At 38.0% G+C, this 17,212-nt stretch overlaps 1 protein-coding gene across 1 annotated transcript in view; it reads right to left on the bottom strand.

The window, feature by feature from the left end:
• The window catches only part of GUCY2F (guanylate cyclase 2F, retinal), an 87,099-nt gene that overhangs the window by 31,091 nt on the left and 38,796 nt on the right, over nt 1-17,212 (bottom strand). Inside the window, exons 8-9 of the mRNA XM_031032151.2 lie at nt 3,697-3,873; nt 1,311-1,467 (exon numbers count right to left, since the gene is read on the bottom strand). Of these exons, the coding sequence (XP_030888011.1) occupies nt 1,311-1,467; nt 3,697-3,873 (334 nt within the window). The remainder of the gene's footprint in view (nt 1-1,310; nt 1,468-3,696; nt 3,874-17,212) is intronic.

The following is a 17,212-nucleotide window of genomic DNA, read 5'->3' as shown; positions in this document are numbered from 1 at the left end:
GAACTGCTGCTAAGTAGCTGTAGGACTTGGGAAAAATCTTGAGCCTCACTTATCTCATCTGTAAAATGAGAGAGTTGGACTAGATGCCTCCCCAACATTCAACCCATCCCTGCGCACCATACTGATGCTGCCACTGATGGCTGGGCGGTCTTGTCTGTATCTGTGCACGTGTTTCTCTGTGTCTTTCAGTCTTTGTTTCTCTCACGTCGGCAGTTTTAAAACTTACACTGCCAAAGATTCTTTTAAGAATATATGTTGTAATTTCGATCTGTCCCTCTGTCTGTCTTTTTTGGGTTGTCTGGTTCTCTGTGTTTTTGTGTCACTCTTTTTTCTTCACCCTGGCAATGCTGGTTAATTTTTTTTTTTTTTTTGAAGATTTTATTTATTTATTCGTGAGAGACAGAGCGAGAGAGAAAGGCAGAGGGAGAAGCAGGCTTCCCGCAGAGCAGGGAGCCTGATGTGGGGACTCGATCCCAGGACCTTGAGATCATGACCTGAGCCGAAGGCAGATGTTTAACCATCTGAGCCACCCAGGCGCCCTGCTGGTTAAATTTTTTAATGCCCACATTTCCTCTATGTATTTAACTCTACTCATTCTCTCTCCTTCTTACTCTTTCTTTTTCTTCCCTCCTCTCTTCTGTCAACTCATTTCCTCCTATTTCTCACTCACCCACTCCCAATTCCCCATCGCAGATTTCTCCCATTTCTTTGATCTGTTACGACCCCTACAGGCATTGTTTGGTGCTGTCACTAGGGCACTTAATAGAAGACAGAAAACACCAAATGCGCTTTACAGGCCTGCCTACTTATTTACTAGAAGGACACAGTTCTGTCTGAAGCCATCCCGCGCAACCCATAGAGTATTTACTTGCTGGGATCCCCCTCCTTGCTTCTTTCTCTCTGACGGAGACAGTGAGGGTAGGCTCTAGGGACATCCCATTCCAGAATGGGCTTTGTGGGGGTCCAGCTACCAAATTACCTTCCATTCAATCTGACAAGTATTTATTGAGCACCTACTGTGTGCCTATCGCTCAGCAAGTTCCTCCAGAGACTCCTGGGGTCTCCAAACAATACAGCCTAATCCTGCCACAGCAGGAACTCAACATTATTGCACCGGCTTTGTTCTGAAGTAGGCTGTGCTGAGATTACAGCCTGCAGACTTCATTCAACTCCTTTGGCTTGGAAATGAGGCTGAATTTTCAACAAAAGTGGGGAGTTGAATCAGCCTGAGGCTTTAATTCAGTGCATATTCTCATTTGAATTTTGGAGTTACCTTGTGTGCATCAGAAGGGTATAAATACATTGCTTACCTTCTGCAGAAGGTTCCTCTTGGGAGAGTCTTAGCGTTTCCAAGATGTCATTAAAGCCGTAATCTGTCACTTTTAGTACAAAACGCCCATCTACCACACAGTTCCGAGATTTCAACCTCCCATGAGCAAACTCTCTGTGGTGTAAGTACTTCATGCCCTGCAGATGATACAAACAGGATTTATTTAGTAACTTATTTAACTATTTTGTGCTTTTAGAGCCAGTTTCTGAGCTTGTTAATGGCATGAGCTATTATGGTCCAGAATTCAGTCTCTTTTTTCTTATATGCAGGCAAAGCAAAACTTTGACAAGAATTACTTCCAGGTCCCTTTCAGCTCTAAAATTTTATGCTTTTGATGAAGAATTGTATCTTGTGTGTATGGAGAATTGTATGCTATTGGGAGATTTATTAACATTTCAAACATAGGATGGATCCATACATATATAATTTCCAAGAATTGGAAGATTCTGATTTTCTCCCAAAAAGGTCTAACTCAACTTTCATCCACTGTTGGCAGGAATGGAAATTGGTACATCCTTTTTGGTGGGCAATTTGGCAGTAGATATCAAAATTGAAAGCATGCATACCCTGTGACCTAGGGATTCTGCTTCTCCTCTAAAGAAATGCTTGTACATCTGCACAAGGAGACATACACAAGAATGCTCAAGGCAGCTCCGCTTTATAATATTATATAATTAAAAATACAATAAATATCTGTCAAGAAGGGACTGTCCAAATTTTGGTACATCCAAACTATGGAATATTCTGCAGCAGTTAAAAATAATGAAATAGATCTGTATATACTAACATGGAATCATCTTTAAGCCATAAAGTAAGTGAAAAATAGAAAGGTGCAAAACTACATAACAGTATGTATTTTAAAAAACAAACAAAATCTAGAATGTATGTAAACACACATGAAATGAATTGCAAGGTTAATCACCAAATTGTCAGCAGTGATTAACTCTGGGGGAGGATATGAAAGAGGGTTGAGTAAATGTCAATATTTTTCCCATATATACTTTTATCTTTTGATTTTAAATTTAATTTAATACATTATTTTTGTAATTAAAAAGAAGAAAGCTGAATACTGTTGATCTTTGCGGCTTGTTTGGCAACTTTATATGACATTCAAAGGTGATCTATGAGGACTCTATCAGATGGGCTTACTCATTCACATATAAATAAAATTCATGTTCTGGTGCAATCATCTCAGATCTTTTTATGCTGAGCCTTTTTAAGTATCTGGCTCTATTTTGCACCCTGACACCCCTTTGTATTTGTATGCTTTACATCTTGTGCTCTCAGAAACTCTGCACTCCCCAGTACTTCCAAGATGAGTCTGCAGTGGGTGAGATTTCCCCCAGGGGTTGTCTAATGTTTGGGTTTCATTCATCATGGGCCTGAGAGGTCTGTCATTTAGAAGCTTCTCCCTTAACTCATGGGACCTTGCTTACAGGTTGAGTGGAAAGAGTACTAGAATTGAAATCAGGAGATTTGAATTCTATCATCAGCTCTGCCACTTAATAGTTGGCTGATAAATATTTATTGAGCACTTACTATGTATGGCAGATACTATATAACAAAGTGTACTTCATTTAGCTTCTCTGAGCCTCTGTAAAAGGAGGCTAATCATACTTATTTTATGGAGAATTGGAATGAGATAATGTCTATAAAGCTACCTTGAAAAGGGTTAGGCCACACTATAAAGATCAAGACTGTGGTCAATATGCAAGAAGCTCAACAAGTCATTGCTTAACCAGTTCAGTCCCATAAAAATGCACATAGACAACAATTTGCATATTATTTCCAGGAGTTCATGGACTCCACTAAAGCCCATCTATAGATGCATCCATGAATCCCCTTGACTTTCAATAGTCCCTGCCTCAGAGAATGAAAGTGCTGCCTGATAGACCCTATGATCTTTTGGCTTTCTGGTCATGCTGAGTTACATATCTACACTTATGCTGTGCAAAGACCTATCACCTAGTTCTAGACTGAACCACCTTTTAGAAGGTGAAAACCAGGATTTGAGGTTAAGCAGCACCAAAAGGTCTGGGAATGAATACTTTCCCACATCCAGAAAGCAGAGAAATGGGATGGAAGAAAGGGTTGCTTAAGGCAAAGAGTGCTCAATGGCAACAGAAAGCAAGGACAAATCTGGCCCTCAAATTGGGAGAAGGGGTGGGTCAAGTAAGTCCCTTTTATATCAGTACCTTAATAACAGATATGGACAAAGGGACTATGAGAAGGGGTGGGGGCAGACCTTGGGAAGGAAGGTAGAAGAATGAGATCATCACAATGATCCAAGGAAAATAAAATATCCCAAAACATTTAAATTCTAATCTATAGGGAAAATCCAAGATTTCCTCAGTCTTTCCATTAACCTTGATGAGATCGAGCAGAAGTGACGATTTAAACATCCAGTCAAGTTTCACATCCTGATTTGTCAATATGTCTTCTAGGCTCCTTCTGGAACAGAATTCTGTCACAATGGCAAACATCCCTGAATCATAGAAGAAACCCAATAAAGGGTTAATATTCTCATGACGCAGTTCCTTCATCTGGAAACAGAGGGAGAGAGGAAAGTCACAACTGTCCTGTCACAATTGGGGACCAGAGTTGAGGGCACATACCTTTCTCTTCATCCTTCCTATGACTGCTTGCTGTGAAAAGCTGAATCTTGGCCCACATGATCTCCAGTCCCTAATGTTAGTCCTGTGATTGTTATGTTATATGGCAAAAGGGAGATTATGCAGGTAGGCCTAATCTGATTACATGAGCCTTTAAATCAGAAGAGGAGGGAAGAGAGGAAGTCAGAGAGATTCAAAGTGTGAGGACTTAACACTCCGTTGTTGGCTTTGAAGAGAGAGGAAGGAGGCTACAAGCCAAGGACTGTGGGGAGCCTCCAGAAGCTGGGAACAGCTCTCAGCTAACAGCCAGCAAGGAAATGAGGACTTCAGTCCTATAGCTGAACAGAACTAAATTCTGCTGACAACCTGACTGTGCCTAGAAGTGATTTTCCCCCAGAGACTCCAAATAAGAACCCCAAGTGACTGACACCTTTACTTCATCCTTATGTGACACTAAGTGGAGCACCCAGCTGATCCCACTTAGACTTCTGATCTACAGAAAAATGAGATAATAAATGGGTGTTGTTTTAAGCCACTATGTTTGTGCTATTTTGGTATGGTGATAAAGGTTCTACTCACCAATTCCACTGTGTCTGTTGGGGGAAGGGGTTCCCCACATAACCAAACAATTTTCCACCACCAGCTGGGTGTCCTATAATGCAACTCAATTCTGACACTATCTACCTGGAGATCGCATCAAAGTCCACAGGTTAAGGGTTCAGTCCTACAAGATTGCCTCCCCCCATACACACTTCAGACACTAGTCACAAGCCCAAGTCACCTGGGCATTTACAAACCAGCTATAGATTGGAGGTTCTAACACCCCTCACCTTGGGTTCAATTAATTTGTTAGAGTGGCTCACAAAACTCTTAGAAACATTGTACTTACTAGATGACCAGTTTATTATCAAAGGATATAACTCAGGAACGGCCAGATGGAAGAGACACATAGGACAAGGTATGGGGGAAAGGTGTGGAGCTTACATGCCCTCTCAGAACGCATGCCACTCTCCCCAAATCTCCACATGTTCACCAGCCTAGAAGCTCTCCAAACTCTGTCCTTTGAAGTTTTTATGAAGGCTTCATTACATAGACATGATTGATTAAATCATTGGTCATCCATGATTGATTCAACCTTCAGCCCCTCTCCCCTCCCCAGTAGTCAGTGGTGGGTGGGACTGAAAAGCTCCAACCTTCTAATCAAGTGATTGGTTCCCAGGCAACCAGCTCCCATCCTTAGGTATGATCCAAAAATCTCACTAACATAACAAAAGACACCTTTATCACCCTCCTCACTTAGGAAATTCCAAGGGTTTTAGGAGCTCTGTGCTAGAAATATGGATGAAGACCAAATATATATTTTTTACTATAAATCACAATATCATAGCCAGTGATAGAAAATTAATGCAATGGTCAAAGAGGGAGATTTTAGAGAGAGATCTCTCTTGGTATATTAAGTGAATCCTCGGGCTGTGGCCTTCTTCCTGATTCTTTGGGGACTCTAGAATGGAGCTTGGGGAGCCAGGAAGACTAAAGAAGTTTCATACTATGAAAGGTGGAATAGATTTTCTATTTGTGAATATTTATCTATTAAAATAAATAGCCTACATAAACATCAGGCCAAAATCTTCAAAATTTGTTTCAGAAGAAACATCTAGAATTTTGACTACATTTTCCCTTTGCATCATTAATTTTTTCACTAATGCAAGAATCATTTAGTGTGTGCCCACAATGTCCAAGGAACCGGACTGTATGCTAGAGATGCAGAGTTAAACAAAATGAAATCACTGTCCTAAAAGAGCTCATATTCAAACTGGGGGTGATAGACAAATAAGCTGACAGCTGTATTTTACTGTGAAATGTATTCTTATGGAAGGGGGGATGGCATGCTGGGGGAGCTCAGATATTTATTCAGCTTGAAGGATCAGAGAAGGCTTCCCTGAAGAGGTAATGTCTTGACCGTCAGGGACAAGTTAAGAGTTGACCAGGTGAAGGTTACAGGGTGGGAGTGGCTGAGAGGGAAAGCATGTTATGTTGAGGAAATTGCAACAGGTTTAGGGTGGCCAGAACAGAGTGCAGGGAAGGAAGATGAGACACAAGGCTGGAGAGATAGACAGGAACCACATCCCAAGCATCTTTGAGAACCTTGCTATGGTATTTGAAATTTATATTATGGGCATTCAATAACAGCTACCTATTATTCTTACTATTTAATAGGGGATGAGAGGGAAAAGGGCTCCATGATCACTTCCAGATTTCTACTGGTATTCCTAGGTAGATAGCAGTGCCACACACCAATATAAGGAATTCAGGGATGGTGCAGTAATGGATATGTTGGTGTCCCACCCATATCACCTCTACTGTGCATTCCCCAGCCACTGTGAATGTTGGCTGATAACTCACAGCTGTCCCATTCTTGGGAAAATTGTCCTAGAGCCCAAACCAAATGGAAGCCAACTAACTTTAAAGGTTAGGTCCCTCCCACAGACCTTAGCCAATGACTGACTGCCTGGGGTTGGTACAAAAGTCTAACTCCCTAGCCTCAAGCTGGGACTCATGGTATAACTTGCACTCTAGCATTTCTCCCATGACATCATACTGAAGCTAGTCTCCAGCAGAGATCACATACTTGCTGAGCTATTACTTCTGCCCTAACCTTCTTCCCTCACTCCCTTTCTCTTGGAGCATTCTCTCAATGAGTAATTTGAATAAGAAACTCCATCTCAGGCTCAGCTTTTAGAGAATCTGACCCAAGACAGATGGGAAAACAAAATTTTGGTGGTGGGGAAGGCTGATTAATTCAGTTTGGGACATCTTAAGAATGAGGTGCCTGTGAGACATTAAGGTGGAACTATTCCAAAGACAGTTGGATATTCAGGGTTTGGGGCTCAGGAAAGAAGTCTGATCTGGATAAATAAACTTGGGAACTGTAAGCATGCAAAGCATGGTACATGAAATTAATGGGAGTAGATGAGATAGCCCAAAGAAAACATACAGAATAAAAAGAGAAGAGGGAAATATCAAAATTAAAAAATGGAAAAGAAAGAACATCCTGAATAGACTTAGAAATAAGGCCAAGAAAGTGGAGAAAAGACTATTTAGAACAATATTAAGAACACCACAGGAAGAGTTTCAGGAAATTGAGGTAAATGCCAGAAAGAATTTCAGGAAAATGTTATAAATACCAGAGAAGTCAGATGAAGATGAAGACAGAAAAATATCTGATGAATTTGACCAGTAATAAATCATTAATTATAGAAACTTAACCTATAAATATGTTTACACAGATATATAAAGATATACACACATATATATTTCATGTGGAAAATAAAGGAAAGGATTAAATCACAAACTATTCTATTTTGAGCATTGGGAGTATGGTGGGACATTTATTGAGATGGAATACACTGGCTTAGAATATGAACCTACTTCTCCAACAGGGTGATCCAAGCTGAGGTTAAATCATCCCTGGTGCGAATGGCAGCTATTGACCATTAAAGCTGCCTTTTAAGCATAAAAGCCTGCCACCCATTACAAGCCACTTAGTCCAATGCAGCTTAAACCAGCTAAGGCGGACATGGAAATTCAGCCCACACATAGCAAAGTGGGCCCTTACTATTAAGGTTTTATTGTGCCATCTCTTATGAACCAAGCAGCCAAAACTATGGGATTCTAAACCTCTTTTGGAAGACAGAATACAAAGTGGTTATGTCTGTTAGCTATTCAACACAAATCTATTTCCTTTCTTATTGGGAAAACAACTAGTCCACATTTTACAGCCTCCCTTGGAGCTAAGTGTAGCCATATGACTGAATTTTAAGCAGTGAAATGTAAGAGGAAGTAATATATGCCATTTCTAGGTTAAGGCTTTTAAGAAGTAAATATATGCATTTCATGTTATTTTTCACTTGTATAGATGAATGCAGATGATGACAGGGTCCTAGGAGATGGCAGGGCCATAAAATGGTTATATCCTGGGTCCCTGAATCCGTATATTGGAAGGAAGTCACCTGCCAACAAAGAACACCTACCTTGTACTATTATTTGGATGAGAACTAAACTTCTGCTGTGTTTGAGACATTAAATATTCGGGAGTCTATTTGTTACAGAATCTAGCTTAACACTAGTAGCCCTAGCATGGAGAAAGTTCAGGCCCAGGTTTTCCCTAGATCGTTACAGTCATATGTCCTCAGCTACAACCAACAGATAAGAGCCCATATAGGAACCAGGTAGATACCTACATGCTGTCATGTCCTACTGATATTTTGGACAACCTCAGGAAAAAGAGAATGTCTGGAACACTTTTTTTAGCAAGAAGGTCATCTGAACATTTACTGGATAGGCATGTACTTTAATCCTTCAATAATAGGCCCCTAAGTGGTTATCATCAAATGTTCAAGAGTTAAATTGTCCTGTCTCCCAAAATGTTCGCTAGTACTGCATCTGACGTGAAACCTTTAAGCATACAATCACCAGAGAAACCTGCTCCTGAGTCAAGCATTAGCTTAAGTTATCTCAAAGATGCCTTTAACTGCTTGACAATGTTTCTGGGACATTGTAACATCAGAATAATTCCTACTTGCACTGCAGCTGCAATACTATCCTAGTGTTAGGTATGGACCCTTATGAAAATTTAATTCTCCACATCAGTGCCTGCCATTGCTATATCAGCCGTTGGTACCTACTTTGGCAGTAAGATTTTCTACCTCCATGGACTAAATGGCTGCTATGTCTTCTTCCTCTATTTCATTTTGTTTTGTTTCATTGTAGAGAGCTGTTGTTCAAGACCTCCTACCCTTGTATCAGTCTATTCACTCTTTACCACCAGAGGTCAATGGTCATATAGTAGATATTAACCAGGTACTAGTGGAAGATTCCTGATGCTATGTTTCCTGCCAGTAACACTTCATTAATTTAACAAACATGTATTGAGTACCTTACTATATGTTAGGCCCTGAGGTAAGGGTTAGCGACAAATGGGTGAACAAAATATTATACGGTCCCTGACTTCTTAATTAAATAATTACATAAAGAAATATAAACTTGCAGGGCACCTGGGTGGCTCAGTGGGTTAAGCGCCTGCCTTCAGCTCAGGTCATGATCCCGGGGTTCTGGGATCGAGCCCTGCATCAGGCTCCTTGCTCAGCAGGGAGCCTGCTTCTCCTTCTCCCTCTGCCTGCTGCTCCCCCTGCTTGTGCTTGCACTCTCCCTCTCTGTCAAATAAATAAATAAAATCTTTAATAAAAAAAAAAGAAATGTAAACTTGCAACTCTGACAAGTCCTATAAAGGAGAGATACATAATCTAAGTATGTATAACTGGGGCTTTGACCAATCAGAGAGGTTGAGGGAGGGTTCCTGGTAAGTGACAATTGAGCTGGGAGCTAAAAGATAAGTGGAATTAACCAGGCAAAGAAGGGAGAGGAAAGTATTCCAGAGATTGGAATAGCATGTGAAAAGGCTCTGTGCTAGGAGCATATCACAATCCAAGGATGGAAAAAAAGCCAGTGTGGCTGATGCAGAGAGGGTAAGGGAAATATTGTGGTATGAGATATGGCTGAAGAGGCAGGGCAGGGTCACACCATGGAGGATCTAATAGACCATTTTAAGTAGCTTTTTCTTGATATTAACAGCAATTAGAGGCACTTCTATACCATGTAGGATATAGTAAGTCATGGCAGACTACCATTCCCAATACCACAACATTAGAAAGCCAGATAAATTGCAAAAATATCATATTTTAAAAGATGACAAAGATATGTATAAACAAAACAAAACAAAAAAGGACCTGAAATTAAGAGGGGCAGGAGCCCTTCTGAGATAAGCAGATTGTTGCCAGCCATTTTCTTCCCTGGGGACATTTACTAATCCTTGGAAAAGCTGAAGATCAGGTTTAGCCTAGCAGAAGGGCTTTGCTGGGAAAAAGAGAAAATCAGCAAAATAGACCAAAACCCCCATAACATATGGACCAATATTTTTTAAACCATGAAGACAGTGGAGAGTGACCAAACACACAAATGGAGGTAAAAGTAAACCTGAAAAACACACTAAAATTGGTAGAATTTGCGTTTTTTGTTTTTGTTTTGTGAGACTGTATTCCCCAAACTGGACATGACTTGAAGGTAGAAACTGTATCATTCATAATGTTCAGCAATCAACCAAAAAGCCTTAGATATGCAAAGAAACAGGAAAATGTGACCTATACTCAAAAAAATAAAAGCAGTCAGTAAAAATCAACCCTGAGATGATATAGATGTTGCAACCAACAGAAAAGAACTTTAAAGCAGATATTCCAAATATATTTGAGGACTTAAAAGACAATATATGCAAAATGAATATACAGATAGGGAATATCAGCAGAGACACAGAAACTATAAATATGAATCAAATGGAAATTCTATAGCTAGAAAATATAAAATTCACTAGATTGGCTTAGGAAATGACAGAAAAGTCAATGAACTTGAAAGAGCAATAAAAAATACAATAATCTGAACAACAGAGAGAAAAAAGATTGGGGATAAAATGAGTAGAGTCTCAGGGATCTGTGGGACAATATCAAGCAGTCTAGCACATACAAAGCTTCAGTTTCAGAAGGATACAAGAGAGAATGGAAAAGAAAAAATATAAGAAACGGTGGCCCTAAACTTCTTGAATTTGTTGAAAGACGTCAATTTAAATATTGAAGAAACTGCACTGAACCCCATACAGAAGAAACACAAACAACTTAGGAACATAATACTCAAACTCCTGCCATTTGAAAATCAACTTAAATATCCAAGAAGTTCAGTGAACCCCAAACAGATTAAATACAAAGAAAGCTACACCTAGACACATCATAGTCAGACACCTGAAATCTAAAGATGAACTTTTGAAGGCAGAGAATATATTTAAAAAACTCCTCAAGATTAAAAAAATTTTCACAGAAAATCAGAAACAGGGACATGTGTGAAAAACCCTTCAGGTAACATCAAACCCAATAGTAGAACATTAAATCATTTTCCTCTTGAGTCAAGAGCAAGGCAAAGATGTCTTTCTTCACCAATTCTACTCAATATAATGTGAAAGCATCAAAACACTGATGAGAAAAATTAAACAAAACTTAAATGAAGATCTATACCACATTAATGGACTAGAAGATTCAATATTGTTAAGATGTCCATTGTTGCTAAGTTGGTTTATAAATTCATACAATTATTATCAAAAGTTCCTGAAGCCTTTGCTTAAGTAAAAGAAGCTAATTCTAGAATTTATTGAAAATTAAAATGAATGACGCTATCCAAAACAATCTTGAAAAATAACAAGTTGGAGGAGTTTACACCACTTGACTTTAAGACTTACTCTAGAGTTATGATAATTAAGCAGTGTGATATTGGCAGTAGAGTACATTAATGAGTTTGTGAAACATAGTAGTGTCCAAAAATATACCTACATATATATAGTCATTTGATTTTTACCAAACTGAGAAGCTAACTCAGTGGAGAAAGGAAAGCTTTTTTTAAGCAGTTGCTGTAGGAACACTGGATATCTCTATGGAAAAACAGTGAACCTTGTTCACTATCTCAGCCCATACACAAAAAGTAATTCAAGATGGGTCATAATCCTAAATCTAGAATCTTGGAATAGGCAAGGATTTATGGGCAATAAAATGAAATAAAAATAAAATAAAATAAAATAATAGATTGACCTTCTTCAAAATTAAAAATTTTGCTCGTCAAGAGATACCACTAAGAAAATAAACAAGCCACAGACTGAGGAAAAATATTATAAAACATGTATCTGACCAAAGGTTTATATCCAGCATACATGAAAAATGTCTACAGTTCAAAAATTAAAAGGCAAAAAACACCCCAGTTTTTTATTAAATGGCAAAAATCTGAATGGGCAATTCACAGAAGAAGATACACAAATAAGTTATAAACATATGAAAAGCTGCTCAACAACTTTAGCCATCAAGAAAATGCAAATTAAAACCACAATAAGATACCATTTCACACACACCGGAAAGGCAAATATCAAAAAGATGCTGCTGAGAATTTAGAACAAATGGAACATCCATACATTTCTGATAGTAGTGTAAAATGTTATAACCAATTAGAAGAACTGTTTGGATGTTTTATATAAAGTTACACTTGTATCTGTTCTATGACTCATTTAGTCTATTCTTTTTTTTTTTTTTTAAGATTTTATTTTCTTAACTGATCTCTACACCCAACATGGGGCTCGAGTTCACAATCCTGAGACCAAGAGTTGCATGCTCTACCGACTGAGCCAGCTAGGCACCCTTCAGTTAGTCCACTCTTTAAGTATTTACACAAGAGAAACGAAAATATATGTTCACAAAAAAACATTAAAAAATTTATAGTTGCCTATTAAAAGATACTCAACATCACTAATTATCAGAGAAGAGCAAATCAAAACCACAGTGAGATACCATGTCACACCCTCTAGGGTGGCTACTATCAAAAAAATTTTTTTAAAATGAAAATAACAAGCACTAGCAAAGATATGGAGAAATTAAAAGCCTTGTGTACTGTTGATAGGATTGTAATTAAATGGTGTAACCACTGTGGGAAATTGTATGATGATTCCTCAAAAAATTAAAAAATAGAGCTACCATATGATACAGTAATCCCAGTTCTGGGTATATACCCAATGAATTAAAAACAGAGTCTCAGAGAGATATCTGCAAACCCATATTCATAGGAGCACTATTCACAGTAGCCAAGCAGGGGAAGCAACCAAAATGTCCATCAAGAAATGAGTGAATAGCATACAATGGAATATTGATCAGCCCTAAGAAGGAAGGAAATCCAGTCACACGTTACCACAAGGATGAACCTTGAAGACATTATGCTACATGAAATAAGTCAGTCACAAAAACACCAATGCTGTATGATTCTACTTATATAAGTTGTCTAGAGCAGTAACATTCACAGAAACAGAAAGTAGAATGCTGTTAGTAGGAATTGGAGGGAGGGGAAAAAGAAAGTTATTGCTTAATGGAGACAGAGTTTCAGATTTGCAAGATAAAAAAGTTCTGGAGATCTGTTTACAACAATATGATTATACTTAACAGAACTGAACTGTATATTTAAAGATAGTTAAGGAGGGCACTTGTTGTGATGAGCACTGGGTATTGTATGTAAGTGATGAATCACTAAATTCTATACCTGGAGTTAAAGTTGATTCTTTGAAGAAAAAAAAAAAAGTTAAAATGCTAATTTTGTGTTTTTTCACAACTAAATAAAGATTATAGTTGCCTTATTCATTACACCAAGAAACTAGAAACTAGCCAGGTGTTCATCAGCAGGAGAATGATAAACAAATTGTGATATATTTATAAAGTGAAATACTACTCAGTGATTTTAAAAAATGAACTAGTGTTACATTCAAAAACATGAATTAACCTTAAAAAGTACTATGTTGACAGAGAAAAGCCAGACACGTAAGAGTACATATTGCATTATTTTATTTATGTGAAATCTAAGAATGGAAAAAAATACTAATTTATGATGACAGAAATCAGAACAGTAGTTGCCTCTGGGCTAGGGGCAATGACTGAGAAGGGAAATGGAACTTTCTAGGATGATGGACAGATTCTATATTTTGTTTTGGGGAGTGGTTACAGAGATGTATGCAATTGTCAAAATTCATTGAATAGAACATCTAATTAAACCTGAATAAAAAATCTATTTTAAAAACACAATGATACTACGTAAAATAAGCCAGTCACAAAAAAAGACAAAGGCTGTATGATTCTACTCATAGGAGATAGCTAAAGTAGTCAAATTCACAGAAACAGAAAACAGAATGGTGGCTATAAGGAGATGGAGGGGGTGGGTAAGGGGAGTTGTTTAATGGATACAGAATTTCAGTTTTGCAATATGAAAGAGTTGTGACAATGTGTTGCAAAAATAATGTAAATATACTTAACACTACTGAATTGTATACTTAGAAATGGTAAATTTTGTTATGTTTTTATCATAATTAAAAATAAAAATTTAAGGGGTGCCTAGGTGGCTCAGTTGGTTAAGTAAGTATCCAACTCTTGATTTTGGCTCAGGTCATGATCTCAGGGTTGGGAGATCCAGCCCTGTGTTGGGCTCTGCACTGAGCGTGGAGCCTGCTTGGGATTCTCTCCCTCTTCCTCTGCCCCTCCACCCCCACCCCTGCTGGTGTGCTCTCTCTCTCTCTCTAAAAATAAAAATACAAAAAAATAAAAATTAAAAATTAAGAAAAAAACCAGTGAGGGGGTACCTGGATGGCTCAGTTGGTAGAGCATGCAACTCTTTTTTCTTTTTTTTTATTATGCTATGTTAGTCACCATACATTACATCATTAGTTTTTGATGTAGTGTTCCATGATTCATTGTTTGCGTGTAACACCCAGTGTTCCATGCAGTACGTGCCCTCCTTAATACCCATCACCAGGCTAACCCATCCCCCGACCCCCCTTCCCTTCTAAAACCCTTTGTTTCTCAGAGTCCATAGTCTCTCATGGTTCATCTCCCCCTCTGATTCCTCCCTCTTCATTTTTCCCTTCCTACTATTTTTTTTTTTTTAAAGATTTTATTTATTTATTTGAGAGAGAGAATGAGAGACAGAGAGCATGAGAGGGAGGAGGGTCAGAGGGAGAAGCAGACTCCCTGCCGAGCAGAGAGCCCGATGCGGGACTCGATCCAGGGACTCCAGGATCATGACCTGAGCCGAAGGCAGTCGCTTAACCAACTGAGCCACCCAGGCGCCCCTCTACTATTTTTTTTTTTTTTTAACCTATTAATGTATTATTTGTTTCAGAGGTACAGGTCTGTGATTCATCAGTCTTAAACAATCCACAGTAGAGCATGCAACTCTTGATCTCAGAGTCGTGAATTCAAGCCCCACCTTGAGCACAGAGATTACTTAATAAAAAAAATTGTTTTAAAAACCAATGAGATACCCCTATAAACCCACTAGAATGGCTAAAACTATAAAGGCTGACAGTATCAAATATTGCTGATGATGTAGAGCAAAGGGAACTCTCATAACTTGCATGCAGGAAATTAAAATGGGAAAAGGTTTGATAGCGTCTTATAAACTTAAATGTACACGATACTTTAACATAGAAATTCCACTCCTAAGTGTTTAACCAAAAGAAATTAAAATATGTGTCCATAAAAAGACTTGTGATTAACATAACATAATAAAATAAAAATAAATAAATAAGTAAAAGAGAGACTTGTAAAAAGCATATTCCTAGCAGCTTTATTGGAATCAGCCCAAATGTCCATCAACAGGAAAATACATAATTAAATTGTGCTGTATTCATACGACTGAATACTATTTGTCAATGAAAAGAACAAGCTATTTATACACACACAATAACACGGATTAATATCAGTTGGGGTGTTGTATGATGCCACTTCTATGAGGTTACAGAAGAAGCAAAATTAATGTGAGATAGGAATAACCCTGGAACAGTGTTTCCCTCTTTGTGGGAGGCACAAATTTACTGAAGAACACAAAGGAACTTTCTGGAAAGAAAGAAATGTTTCATATCAGGGTCAGCAATCTTTTTCTGTAAAGGTACATATAACAAATATTTTATGCTTTGCAGATCGTATACTGTTTCTGTTGCATAATCTTTGTTTTGCTTTATTTGTTGTTGTTTTTACAGTCATTTAAAAATGAAAAAACATTTTTAGCTTCCAGGCTGTGAAAAACAGGCCATGGCCAGATTTGGCCCATGGGCCATAATTTGCTGACCCCTATTCCATATCATGATAACGTCTAAACTATGTGGGCATATCCCTTTATCAAAATGATAGATCTATAATATGGGCATTTCAGTGTGTACAATTGTACTTCAAAAATAGAGGACTGCAAAATAATAACAATAGCAATAATAACCAAGTTAGAGATGAAATAATAATGGTAGAATGTTGATAAATTTTGAAGCTGGGTGATGGGCATACGGTGTTTGGTTATATTATTCTGTTTCTTTTGTATATGTTTGCTATTTTCCACAATAAAAGTTTTTAAAAAGAGAAGAAAGACTTCCAGGATGTAGCTGAAGCAGTATTTAGAAGGAATGTTCTAGCTTTAAGTGACTATATTAGAAAATAAGGAAGATTTCCAGTTTAAAAAATTAAAAAGAGCAACGAATTAAAAACATAGAAAGTAGGGGCGCCTGGGTGGCTCAATAAGTTAAGTGTCTGCCTTCAGCTCAGGTCATGATCCTGGGGTCCTGGGATGGAGAGCCATGTGTTGGGCACCTTGCTCAGCAGGGAGTCTGCCTTTCCCTCTCCCTCTGCCCCTCCCCCCACTCATGCTCTTGCTTGCTCTCTCTGTCTCTCTCAAATGAATAAATAAAAAATCCTTTTAAAAAACCACAGAAAGTAGAATGAAGGAAATAGTAAGAATATATAAAAAGCACACATACACTAAAGAAAAATCAACAAAACCAAAAGTTGATCTTTGGAAAAGATTTTAAAAATCCATAGTCCTCTAGCAAAACTGATCAAGAAAGCGAAAACACAAATTATCAACATCAAGAATGAAAAGGGGGCATCACTATAGATCCTAAGGCTACTTAGAAGATTGCATGAGCTTATTAGGTACATCGTTGTGCCAGTGAGTTTCACAGCATATATGAAATGGACAATCTTCTTTTAAGCCATAACTTACCAAAAGTGGTACAAAAGGAAGTAAAAGGTTTGAATAGTCCACTATCTATTCCAGAAATTGAATCTGTAATTTAAAATCTCCACACAAAGAAAAGAGCAATAGGAATCTATTTAAAGAGATTTAGGTAGAAAACTGACAAGATCAGATTCTATTTTGAAAAGACCACTTTGCAAAGTGGAGAAAAGATTGAGAGTGATAAAAGTAGATGTGGAAAGAGTAGTTAAAAGACAATTGCCAGTGGTTGTCAGGCACTAGGGAGAGGGAGGTATGAGTAAGTGGAGCACAGAGGATTTTTAGGGCATTGAAACTATTCTGCATGTTACTATTATGATAGATACATGTCATTATACATTTCTAAAAACCCATAGAACATACAAAACCAAGAGTGAACCCTAAAGTAAACTACGGACTTTGGGTGATACTGATGTATCAATGTATGTTAATCAGTTATGACAAATGTACCACTCTGGTTCAGGATGTTGATAGTGGGGGAGGCCATGCATGTAGTTTGGGCAGTGGGCATATGGGAACTCTGTACTTCCTATTCAATTTTGTTGTGAACCTAAAATGGCTTTTAAAAAATTACTTTAAAAAAAAGACAATTGCA

This window comes from Leptonychotes weddellii, chromosome X (genome assembly GCF_054177405.1).
Source record: "Leptonychotes weddellii isolate Sample4059 chromosome X, ASM5417740v2, whole genome shotgun sequence".
Taxonomy (NCBI): Eukaryota; Metazoa; Chordata; class Mammalia; order Carnivora; family Phocidae; genus Leptonychotes; species Leptonychotes weddellii.
Note: the sequence above shows the minus strand (reverse complement) of the source record. Positions and strands in the feature narration are given on the sequence as shown.